General features: G+C 44.5%; 1 protein-coding gene across 2 annotated transcripts in view; it reads left to right on the top strand.

The window, feature by feature from the left end:
- The window catches only part of LOC146810319 (ATP-binding cassette sub-family A member 9-like), a 1,478,308-nt gene that overhangs the window by 790,174 nt on the left and 674,995 nt on the right, over positions 1-13,139 (top strand). For both annotated transcript variants that reach the window (XM_085617315.1, XM_085617314.1), the window contains one exon: positions 12,718-12,831. In XM_085617315.1, the coding sequence (XP_085473441.1) occupies positions 12,718-12,831 (114 nt within the window). The remainder of the gene's footprint in view (positions 1-12,717; positions 12,832-13,139) is intronic.

Raw genomic sequence — 13,139 nt, 5'->3', positions numbered from 1 at the left:
TAACCAGCCATCCAACTTCAAAGATCACCCCTTTCCATCACCCAACACGCATCCTTGGCAACTGAGATTTTGGGGCCTCTCAGCGCAAGCAACGATCTCCCAAGATCCATCGACGCTCTCGGCAGGATTGGGCCCACGGGATCGATGACTCTCGTCCCCTCGCTGACCTCTACAGATGGGATCCGTGCTCTACAGAAAGGATCTCCCGATGATTCAGCAAATCCTCTCTGGTGCCGCATGCCCCCCTTCCACACATCCCCAGCTCTCATGCTGTGATGGTCCCTGCAGGAATCGGGCCTCTGGGTGAGTCAGCCCATGTGTGGTCGGAGCTGACCCCTCCTTACACAGACGCTTCCTCCGGGCGCTGCTGACTCCTGCCTTTAAGCCAATGACTGAACTGGGAGCCAACTTGGAACAGATCTCCATGCCTCTTACACAGTGGGCCACAAACGGACCTGAATCCGGCCACAGACGCTTCCCCCTGTCGCCGCCGACCCTTGCCTTCGAACCACTCACTGAACCCGATGCCATCCTGGAGCAGACCTTCGTGCCTCATCCGCAGCAACACAATCAGACACGGATCTGGCTCCCGCGAGACTGGGGCTCACTGCCAGATCGGGTGAGTGCTTATCAGGCATCTGGCTGCCTTCAATGTGATTAGTGAGGTTGCCTACTCTCCATCTTGCTTGGGCTCCTGGTCACCCTCCCACCCACCATGGACCTGGCTCCGTTGAGAGAGGTTGCTCCGCCCATCCCTCGGAACGGGATGCGGGCCTTCCATGGGGCGGTGACTCCTCCTCACTGAACCATCACATTAGCTCCACCCAACAGAGCCATAGCATCGGCTCTCCCACTGGATTGGTGTCCCCTCCACACACCACCACGATACGACTCCAAAAGCGCTCCCTACGATTAGGGATGACGGCAGCCATTTAGTCTTGACTTGGATCCTTGCCCCTCTCCCAAATTTCAAGAGCATGAGACCAGCGAAATTCTGATCACCCCACGTCGCACAGAGTTGGTCACCGACATGCTTTGCGCTTATGCTGATGTCTGCCGGCTGGACCTCCCACGAGGCAACGTGTTTGGACTCAACTCCTATGCAGTTGCGTTTGCTTGACTCTGGCTACTTCAGCTGCTATATTTGCTGACGATAAGGGCGCCTAGACCCTGTGCTCTGCTCCTGTGCCTCTACATACACTTGCCCCCGAAAAGTACTCTGACAACTACTGTGCTAATAGCGAGGGCTCATGACCGGACCTCCCTGCATGCATCGCCTGGGGCCTGGCTCTGTTTTTCTAGTTCTGTTTCGTATTTTCTGACCCCTCCTGCTCCCGTTAACCCTCCGAAGCTGAGAGGGACAGCGTCTGTGCCCAATGCCACTTCGCCCTCCTCCCGAGTGCCGATGTTTTTTTTACAGAGTGGGTGCTTATGGCGCTTCAAATCCCCCTCGACTCAAGCAGGACGATCGCACATGGAATAAGGGCACACAGGGCAGATTGCATAACCACAAACTAGTTTACTAGTGATTCTGAACTGTCTAAAATGGCCGCTCCCTTCTTGTTGAAGGTTTTCACTCCACGCTCCCTCCCGCACCTGGCCTAAAATGGCCGCTCCCTTCTTGTGGAGGCTAACTATTCTACGCTCGCTCCCTCACCTAGTGATCACAATCTGAATTGGAACTGGCTATAATGGCCGCTTGCTAAGGGTGTTTACCATACGCTCGCCTCCGGCGCCTCAATGGTCATGTCCACCCTCCTCAGAAAGTCCCACTCTCCATGGCTGACCTCTCCTAAAATGTGCTGTGAATCTATCAAAATTGGGCGCCCCTGATTGCTGTTGGGCTCCTGTTTATGACTGCAGCTTGCCAAAAATGTGTGGGAATTTGTCAAAAACGGCCACTCCTGATTACGTTTTGGCTCCTGATTGCAGTGGGAGCGTAATGTAAGATCACTCCTGGCCCAACAAGCGTCCTGATATCACTCTCCTCAAAACGATCCACTCTCCCTGGCTTCCTCGATTAGTGCAAGGCAATACCTCTAACCTAACCATCTCACACACATTAAGCTGACGTTAACTACCCTGATTTCCTCTATTATCTATACTTGAATTGTCTAAAAATGGCTGCCCCTAACTGCTGATGGGGTTTACTTTTCATGCGCTCCAGGATCTTCAAATGGCCAGTCCCTGCTCCCCTCAAATAGGTTCACTTCCCCAGGCTCCCTCTAACAGTACTAGGCAATGACACTACCATAACCCTCTCCCACACTCAATGCATTTTTACCTATGCTCCCTATCAACACACATGACCTCAGCTCAACCCGGTGCGCACAGACCATGGTCACAATGTCTCTAGCAAACTGACTAGAAAGGCGCACTTCTTCACCTTTCCTTATACCCCACACCTTAACGCCATAATTTAAAAGACTCACTGTCACCGAGGATCATATACTAGGAACCAGTATTCTCCCTCCTCTCATATATTACTCACAACATAACCCCTCCCCAATATGCCCCCTGCCCAACTGAGACTGGACTCCAGACTCAGACTCAAGAAATATGGTCCGAATAGCCACACAATTAATTATCCACCCAACCTCTCCAAAAACGCTATTAAATCCCTAAAACATAGACTACTCAAAGCTAACCCAGAAACCCTTATCTCTGTCCCCTATTTCTGTCCAAAAAAAAGGTGTGATTACTAGTGACCTGATCTTTCATACCAAAAGAAGAGCTCAGTGAAGAATTGCGATCCAATCTCTACTTAGGATCACCTCGGCTAACTAAATTTCACCATGGCCTTAGACTATTGGCTGTGACCTCACCCTCATTCAGAGCAAATGCTTCTATCTCCATCTATAACAATGGAACTATACTAATTCAGGCCATCGACCGCAACCTGGCCATCTTTGATGAAAGATTCAACAGCATTAAAAAATCTCTTGACTATAGTGACACCCCTACTCACCAGATGAATGACCTTCCACTAACTCCAACTCAGGGCCAAACTGAGCACGCGCTACTGTCCCACCACCACTGGGCAACTGCTCCTCAGACTTCGAACAACTTGCATTGGACCTCAGTTCCACCATGTCTAGGCACCATATACTCACCCACTGTGCCCTAACCACCCAGAACTACCCAACTCCATTCACACATTGTTGAGGAAGCTGCTATCCCTAGCCCCGACCACATCTCCCACACCACCCACCCCCCACTCCCCCTTTTCTCCCCCTTTCCTCAGAACTCTCTCCCACTTAATTCCCTTTTCCCACAGATGGCTGGCCCTCTCTCCTCCAGGAAAGCAATGTCCCTAACCCTAACGTCCGCTGACAATTTTCTCCTCTCCATCTGAGTCAGAAATCCTCCTCTGAAGCTGTCCTCCCTCCCCCTACTTCCCCTATGTGAACTCACCTACGTCCACCATAGTGAACCTCACCTCTCCTCCCATCCATGAACCACCAGCAGATCCAGCTGCTAAACTCAAGGAAATAAACCAAGAACTTCTTCATCTCAATACGGCCATTCAACATCTCATTAACACCACCACTGACCTGGCCCTTGACCTCGCTTACAGCAAGTCAAAGCAGGAGCTCCTGCATCCATTCCAGCGCCACCATATCCCTCTATGCCCCCCCACAATACTACCGACCTACCCCCTGCTGAAACCCCCAGGCAAGAACTGGAAGAATACCACCCCCTACCCCAACGCCCCATCCAGACCTGCCAGATCCAATAATCAACTATCAGAACCAGATATTCTCTCCCTCCTCCGAGCGTACAACGCCCCCCACTCGACCATATCAGCCCCCTCTGGATCCTCACAATCTACCCCTATAAATCCCCTTGAAACGGAAAATCCCAAATAAGACAACACAGAGGCTATTCAATACATCACACCTAACCCCCATAGAGCCCCCCGACTCAATGCCAATACCCTAAACTTCAACAACCTCACACGGATACCTATCACGCAGCCAACCCCCATTGAACACAAAGCACACCTGAAATGCCTGCTACTTAACTTTAGATCAGCGGTGAAACATGCCACAGACCTTACTCAGGAACTTGACCTCCTTATCCTCATCGAAACCTGGCTCACTCAGGCCCCATCCTTGACATTCTAGTCCCGCCCAGCTACAACATTATCAGACTTGATCGAGTAAAGAAAACGGGTGGAGGCATAGCCTACATCTGCCACAGCTCTCTCTCAGCTAAACAGTCACCCTCGGCTACTCTTTCATCCTGTGAATATTTATGCATAGATATCCCTAGCAAGCATAGACCCATTTGTAGCCTGCACATATTCTACTAACCGCCGGGAGACAACCCCCCCCTTTATTGAACATACTATGGAAACCCTCTCCTCCAACCTGGGGACGACACTGCCCCCAGATCTTCCTTGGAGACTTCAATCTCCACTGGAATGACCCACATGATCAGGCGGTTAATACTCTCAAAAACTTCCTCAATGATCTCTCCCTGACCCAATACTGTGATAGTCCCACGCACAACCTAGGCATGACCCTCGATCTAATCATAGCTAATCCCAACTCCATCCAACTCAATTCTATTCTCCCCTGTGACTGGTCGGACCATCACTATATCACCTTCCGTATCTTTGAAAGCTGGAACTCCAGTAGATCACAACCACTAACACAAAAGCATTGGGAAAGATCACTTCATCATACCAACATTAATGAGCTCAAATCACACTGCACAACCTCCCTACTGCCCCCTGCTAACATGGCCAGTGTTCACGACCTCACTGATCATTATAACAATGCCATGCTCTCCGCCCTGAATGCAACTGCCCCCCTTCAACTAAAAAGAAAGCCCATCAAAGACTCCAAACCATGGTTCAATGACTGCCTAAATTTGGACAAACGCAGCCTTAGACTAGCAGAATGCGCCTGGAGAGCAGTTCCATCCACCGATCTACTCAAAACTCTTAGACTAAAAAGGAGCAGATACAATAAACTCATCAGAACGGCAAAAGCAACCTTCTTCAAATCCCAACTTTCTAAAGCCAAAAGTCGCCCAAAAAGACTCTTTGAGTTGATTAAGTCACAATCTAATAACACTTCCGGCCAATCACCTCACATCTCCAGCCCTCAACCGAGCTGTGATGCCGTCGCTGACTTCTTCCTCGAAAAGGCGAATAAGATTGAATCAGACCTCAAGTTGGCTCCAATCAATCTTTCACCCTCGCCTGAATCCTCATTACCTGCCCCCCTTCTACGTCATGCTGTTTCTCCCCCAAAAACAATGCCTCTTGGAGCCAATTCACGCCCGTCAATGATGCTGCCATCCTCAGCATACTATCGACCCTGAAACCCTCCAATCACTTCAATGACCTCCCCCCCCCAACTTCTTCAAAGAAATGGTAGGAACCCTAGCCCCTCCCTGGTCCAAGATCAACGCTTCGCTTCTCCAAGGGGAGATTCCAGACTGCCGAATGGCAGGCATAGTCCAACCTATTCTAAAAAAAACACGGCGGACCCTGAAGACCTGAATAACTATCGACCAATCACAAACATTCCTACCCTGGCAAAACTCCTCCAGAAATGTGTACATGAACAACTGCGCAAACACATTGAGCAAATCCAACTCCTTGACCAATTCCAATCGGGCTTCCGCGCAGGACACAGCACTGAGACGACCATCACGCACATAGTGGACGATGCCCTCTCTTTGCTTGATCATAATGAAGCTTGCCTATTGATACTACTCGATCTCTCCTCTGCATTTGATACGGTCAAACAAGACAACCTACTTAACCTCTTGGAATGTACGATGGGGCTCTCAGACACTGTCCTAAAATGGTTTGCCTCTTCTCTCAAGAACAGAACGCAAAGAGTCAAAACCAATCAAACTCTATCCAACTCCAGTCCCTGCACTCTTGGTGTCCCTCAAGGGTCCTCACTCTCCCCCACGCTCTTCAACCTTTTCATTGAACCACTGACTGTAATCCTCAAAGCTTCCAACATCCAATATCACAAGTATGCGTATGATACCCAACTGTATATGAAATTATCTTCACCTCAAGACATCCCGTCACTCAACGGAACCCTGCACAAAACCTTAAACTGGCTAACCTCCAACCACCTTGTAATATTCCATGGAATGTTGAGGAGAATATAAAGTTTATTGTATACAAAAGAGAACATTACACACCTCAAACTAATCACCCTTAAAACTGAATTCTTCCTCATTTTACCGACTAGGCAATCCCCCACTGTGGGGCAATTCCTAACAAACCTCACCGCTCTCAGCTGCACACCACACGTCATTGACTCCACCAAAGCACTGGGAGTTGTACTGGACAAGAACCTAAACATGCAAGCTCACATCAGAGCATCTACCAAAGGAGCAAACTTCCAATTAAGCATCCTTAGAAAACTTAAACCTTACCTCCCACAAGATGACTTCAAATCAGCGGTGCAGCACTAGTCATTTCAAGATTTGAATACGACACTTCTACTCTATGCGGTCTCCCGGAACTCAGTTTAGCCCCACTCAGAGCATCTCTCAATGCTGCGACTAGACTTGTCACTGGTTCCAGGAAATCCAATCACATCTCTCCTGACATTAAAGAGCTCAACTGGCTCCCATTTGACGCAAGGATCCAGTTAAAAATTGCATGTATGACCCATAGAGGACTACACTTCAATACCCCTATCTACCTGACAAATAAGTTCGAGCTATCTGGTAGCGCCAGGCCCTCAAGGAGCACCAGCACTCTGCTCCTCAAGCCAAAGAAATTAAAAAAACTGAAAGCCTACAAACGTACTTTCTCTGTCATTGCACAGAGAATATGGAACTCCCTACCTGTGGAAACAAGACTAATTCCTTCAACTCTTGCCTTCAAAAGGGAAGTGAAAGCTCTACTGATGAACAATAACCTGAACTAGAAGCTTTGCTCCTTTTTGTCACCATACCTGTTTTTAACTGTCTTTGTTACCACCTGGCCTCTGCTACGACCCATTGTCGCCCGCCACCATTCCACTGTTATTCCTTATTTATCTTGTCGTAATTGCTAACTGGCCAATGTCACAGTTCAGTTCACTATGCCACAGTTGTTACTGATGTATACTGACTTAAATTTCTCCCACAGCTTTCGGTTATGTCTTTCCAACTGTCATGTAAAGCGCTCTGATATCCGCTTGGGTCATGTTCGTGCTATACAAAACTTTAAATAAATAAATAAAAAGTTAAATAATTACATAGACAAGTATAGACATAGGAAAAAAGAAAAAACATGAGATTACACAATAATGTGAGATTATTAGTGAGTACACATGTTTTATGGGGAGTGAAGAGGTAGAGGGGGACTGGTAAACGGGGGTAGGGAATGCAGGTAGAAAAACACAACGGGGAGGTGAGGAAAACGATGTCCGATGTCCGGTTGGGTAGGTGCCAGCTCAGAGGTGAACCAGAGCCAAACTCCTCTATAGCTGCTTATGACAGCTCCACCGGGCATCAGCCAAAGTAGCTCGGGCACCGTAGTATTATTATAGCGCTGGATAGACCCGGGGGGTATCAGAGCACTTTACATGAGGATCAGTGAATTACAGGTACACATGAGAGTAACTGCAGTTGTTATAGCGTGATTACATGTATGAGAAACGAAATGATGTATTTCTATTTTCTATGTATGGCTAATCCTGTACTATGTTCTGTGTAAATTGTTGTATTGTGGCGCTGTAACCCGATTGTCACTATATATTTGCTCTCAGTTTTGATGCTAGTTATAATATGGCTAGATGTAGTTGTTAAATTGTCCTTGATGCAAGCACTATGGTATAGCACCCTCTTCTGTCACATCTAATACACACTCTTCACTAGTATTGCTTCCTTACACTCTTGTTCTGTCGCAAAGCGCCTCTTTGAAAGTCTTGACGCTCTTTTGATATCTCATCCTTTTTTTTTCACTGGCTTGATCCTTGCTTACCAGCTCTGGCCCGACTTTTATAGGGCCACCGTTCCTGTTTTTTGGAATAGAGGCCTTAGTGATCTCTACACAGTTAGTTTTATGTGTGTCTAGATTTTTATTGTTGTAGCCGTTTTTATCAATATTATTAAAATTCCATGGCTACAACTGTTTCTTTTTTCCTTTTGATATTTAGTGTTACAGAAATGCTCCAGTTCACCCCTACTCGCGTGGGTATTTCACGGAAGTGGGCATGTGACTTCACTATTTACAAACGTGGTCTAGTTCAACTTTTTAGTGTCATCGGCTCAGTTACGCTTCTCTGTTGGTGGGTCACTCGTTCACTGCACAATTCAATCAAACACCGAAGTAAGGATATAATTGCCGGGTTATTCGCGCATTGCACTTTTTAGCTTAAACACGGAAGTGAGGATACGTTTAACTCCCACTCGCGGGCATGTTTTTATTTCTCACGTGTCCGGTGCTGGGGAGGACCTCCGGAAGTAAGTATCGATTACACTGTGGCAGCGCGGTCCAACCGCAACAACTTGCCACTGATTGGTAGCTGTATTTAAACAAATGGCGGAAGCATCTCTTTCTCGCTTCTACCGTGTTGGCTGAAGGACGCCGACAACGTTTCGGGTTTCTACGTGTGGCTAATTCCGCTTTGAAGTAAGTTTTCACGCTTCAATGCTGAGTTGCTGTCTCGCCATTAACCGGCGTGTCTTTGCATATGGGCCCACTTTAGAATGTCCGGTACGCATTGCCTGACTTTTTGTCGTCTTAACAGACATTATCCAACTTAAATTGTTCTTCTTTGTATGCGTTAGAACGTTAGCATTTTCCTATAAGGGCCCTTTCAGGAATCTCCGTCATTTAGCGCTTTTGAGCATAATTTGATTTTTTAGTCTTTGTCAAATAAGGTGTTATGGAACTGCCGTCGTGTTTTTTTCATTTCCTCCCCACTCTTTCACGGGTCTCTGTTGAGACTGAGGCTAGATCACAATGTACTAATTTATTGAATGATCCAATACCTTATGTCATACACTTGCCCCCGACTTCAATAATTTCTAGGTCCTTTCTGTGTATTCTTGCTTCTTTTTTGAATAAACATTCGGCACAAGTGGCCATTCTCTTCATCTACATTTTTAAACCTTTTATTATTCGAACGCTAAGATAGAAGTTGCAACTATTTTCCGAAAATATTGGTACAAAAATTATAATAAAGTTGAACATACACTCGGCATAAGGGGCAAATCTGTAGGAATTACTCATAAACAACTCAAATATTCCTCGGAAATAATTCTTTTAGCTACAAGTAAAATAAGATTTTCAACCAATGGAGTCTTTCTCCTCAATTTTTGTGCAATAGACAGTTCCTCATGAAGGCAGCAGTGCCGAAACGCGCGTAGTTCCAATTCTACCGCTTGCCATCATCAAGTTGTCATCTTTTTCATGTTTCAACCAAAATAATAATCCTGAAGTTCTAATTGGAAATATAAAGCTGAAATGTCCTATGAATATAATTGTGTTGGTGTATATATGAACAGTTTGAACTTGTTGAATATGGTTTAAACAAAAAATGATCAATTGAATGAGCTAATTAAGTTATTTATATAAAAAGATAAACTAAAAACAGATTTCTCTAAATAAATAAAAATATATATTTTTGGATCTTTCTATTCTTGCATATTATTTATAATGGTTACTGATTTGCTTGCACCCAGATTATGCTCTAATTAAATAGAAGCTTGTTACTGATTTTTTCACACAAAATGCTTCTTTTTTGGTTCAATCCTAGTTTCTTCACTTACTTTTTTTTGCTCGTGTTTAAATTCTGGTTTATATTAATTTAACATGTTATTGAACATCTAATTAGTGTTTGGTCTTTAACTTTTTCTTGTAGGCTTTAAGAAATTTCTATCCAGTTACTGTCAATTACTACGCCAGTACAACTGAACTTAGTTTGGATAGAACTTTGGAGCATCACCGACACCCCCCTTTTTTGGTCTTTATTTGATGAAACTCTGTATTCCCGTTATCTAACGAACTTCGCTCTACCATGAGCTTTGAATACATGCACTAGGTATGTGGAGCACTATTATTTGCCTAGTTTTGGGTCTCTTTACTTAAGTCTATTTATTAGATTGCAGTCTTGTTTTTAGTTTAAACTTTCTCTTTCCCTCTTGTGCTACTTAAGATCAATCTCAAACGTACCTATTGGATAAATACGCTACCGATTACGCCTTTTTATAATACCACATTGGTAAGCCAGTTCATCTAGCTACAGAAGATCTCTATGCACATTCTGACTGGGTTATAAGGCGACCTCACGTTTGGTGTTTTTTAGAACTGCCGCGGATGTCTCTTCTTTTTTAAACTACCTTTTAGGTGTCACTGATGCATCATAGAGATGCCTTGTTCACGTTTTCATGAGCACTGAAATATTAGCATTTTCCCCCACCATCTTTTCATCCTAATCAAGCTTTCTTGGCCTCTGCCTCTCATTAAATCTCTTTTTCTTTACTGTGCAAATTTCTTTTTTTTTGCAAAAAAAGAAACTAAAGTTTTCTTGGTTGCATATTCTTAAATTTTAAAGTGTTCTTATGTTGTATGCCATTTTCAGCCCTGAAGAAGCCCGTGTTTGGGCGTAACGCGTTGGCTGGTTTATATCTTGTGAAGCACAACAAAGAATAAAGACATCTTTAATTCATTTATTTGTAATTGCATGTTTCTACATGTTTGTATGTTCCTAAGTGTCTGTTTTCTATATATTGCCTCTCATCCTACCAATTTAGCTCTATTATTTTTGTGATCTACAAGCAGCAGATCACTTGAGGTGGGCAATATAATATACCCTTGTGACTAGTCTGGTGGTGCAGTCATTTATGTCCCGGCTGCTTCCAATCCTTTCTTCTAGGTTCCATAATTACATAGATAAGTATAGACAGAGGAGAAAAGAAAAACCATGAGATTACACAATAATGTGAAATTATTAGCTCGTACACATGTCTTATGGGCAGTGAAGAGGCAGAGGGGGCATGGTAGACTGGGGTAGGGAATGCAGGTAGGAAAACACAACGGGGAGGTGTGGAAAACGATGCCCAATGTCCGGCACGGTATGTGCCAGCCAAGGGGTGAACCAGAGCCAAACTCCTCTATAGCTGCATAGGACAGCTCCACCGGGCATCAGCCAAAGTTGCTCGGGCACCGCGGTAAGAACAGACAGTTTTGGATTCTGCCCAGGAGGCATCATTAAAGTTCCATCAAGAGCACCAGTCCTGGTGTTGCTGGTAAACGCCGTCCGCCTCATCCTGCAGCTTGCCTCCAGGTCAAGAGTAGAGAGAGGAGAGGTGGAAGGGACAGTTCCAAAGTCCGCAGATCTTCCCCATTCCCGGCAGCAGTGGTGAGTGTTGGGCATTTGAGCAGGATCCCAGTGGTAGGGGGACCATGGGCGCTTCGGAGTACTCCTCTCCTACCGAATCCGGAGCAGTTTTCCTGAATACTCCTGCAGCCGTACCTCTCTCGGATCTCCGCTGGGCGCATAGTACATGTTGCTGTTGATCTGTAGCCAACTTCTTCACCCAAAAAAGAAAATCTGAAGTGATGATACCTGTCTAATAAAATGCATCTTCTGGAACTTTGGGGTTTGGGCAGAGACCGAGTCAGAGATGGGCATTGCTCTTGGACTATATTTACCTTTGTTCTCCAGAAGATAGAGATTGAGTGCAAGGGTGTATGCATAGTTAAGATAACCAAGAGAGTGTTGAGGACACAGTGCTGGAGGTGGTGGTGGTTTTGTTGATGCAGGGAATCTGCCCTCTCCCGTCTATTCTGCTACTCACTCAATCATTCATCAATACATTCAATCGTCCACCTATTTATCCATGCAACCAAATACTCATCCATGTACTCATCCAACCATTTGCCTGGTTATTTACTTATTCTAAAATTCATCCATGTACCTATCTTCAGAACAGTACACACACAAGCACACCAATCAGTGAAGCAACACGTACAAATAGAAAAAGGACAGATCTAGTATCTTTCCCAATGCTTGTATTATTTGAAATAAATAATTATGCCCCTAAATATGATGTTTATTTCATAGAGATTTTTGTACCTAAAACATTTGTACAATACATTTCAAGAAATGATTTAGCAAACTTGATCCTAAAGTTAGCACGAAAAGTCTGAAAAAGAGACGTTTGGCTTGCAAATGAGTGTGGCAGGATTCCCAGTCGAAACAGTTACATACTTTTTCTGATTGAAAAAATAGGTTTTAGCATCATATTTTAAATTGATTACACTGAAAGAAAAATGCAGCAATGAGTAAAAGCTACTCTGAGCTAACACTCTCATATGGGAAGATGTTCTGGTTTGGTAGAACATGGTGGAATACATATTCTGGATAGCTGACCCACTAGATATATGATTTGTTCTATGAGTAAAGATATGGCTCAAACAGCTTACGTCTTGAGAATCACACTCATCAGGATATGAGGGACCTCCCTGTTTAATGGACACCTCCTACATTCCACACAGTGCCCCCGGAGATGTACTAGGCAGGTGAATAATGTGTAAATGCAGGAAATGCTAGTAAACAATGTTACTATGCCTGTTGTTTATTGATATCTCAAAGGTTGGTAATGGAACATATACCTTTGAAAATACTTCGTAATGTGATATTAAATTAGATATCCAATGTGCCAATTTTGCTTGTTTGTAATATGCATCATGACAATGTTTGTAATATTTGTATTCTCGTTGCCTCCTATTATCAGGAACTTGGGGTTGGCTATTGGCACCAGATATATATCAATTGTATTGTGTTCATCGGAATCCTTTCCTCTGGCTTCTCTCCTTACATAGGGATGAGCAGTGTACAAGATGAAAAGGTAATGAGTTTCATACTCAATGTTCTTAAATTAACTCGTGAATCTGTTTATTTCCGTAATATGTAAACCATAAGCAATGCTTTTATGTCAGCCGACTATGTAAATAGTCATTGACTAGGCACAGCTCCTTTAAATGCAGAATTTGTAATAGTCAGGTTACAAAAAAAAGGTATATTTGTATGTTTCTTTTAACACTATGACAGTTTTCACTACAGTATACACATTCTGCATGAATGAATATACACTATGCGTTCATATAGCGCCATTCAAACAGTACTTGAAATTAAATACATTATTTAATGTTAAAA

Source organism: Triturus cristatus, chromosome 7, assembly GCF_964204655.1.
Source record: "Triturus cristatus chromosome 7, aTriCri1.1, whole genome shotgun sequence".
Taxonomy (NCBI): domain Eukaryota; kingdom Metazoa; phylum Chordata; class Amphibia; order Caudata; family Salamandridae; genus Triturus; species Triturus cristatus.
Note: the sequence above shows the minus strand (reverse complement) of the source record. Positions and strands in the feature narration are given on the sequence as shown.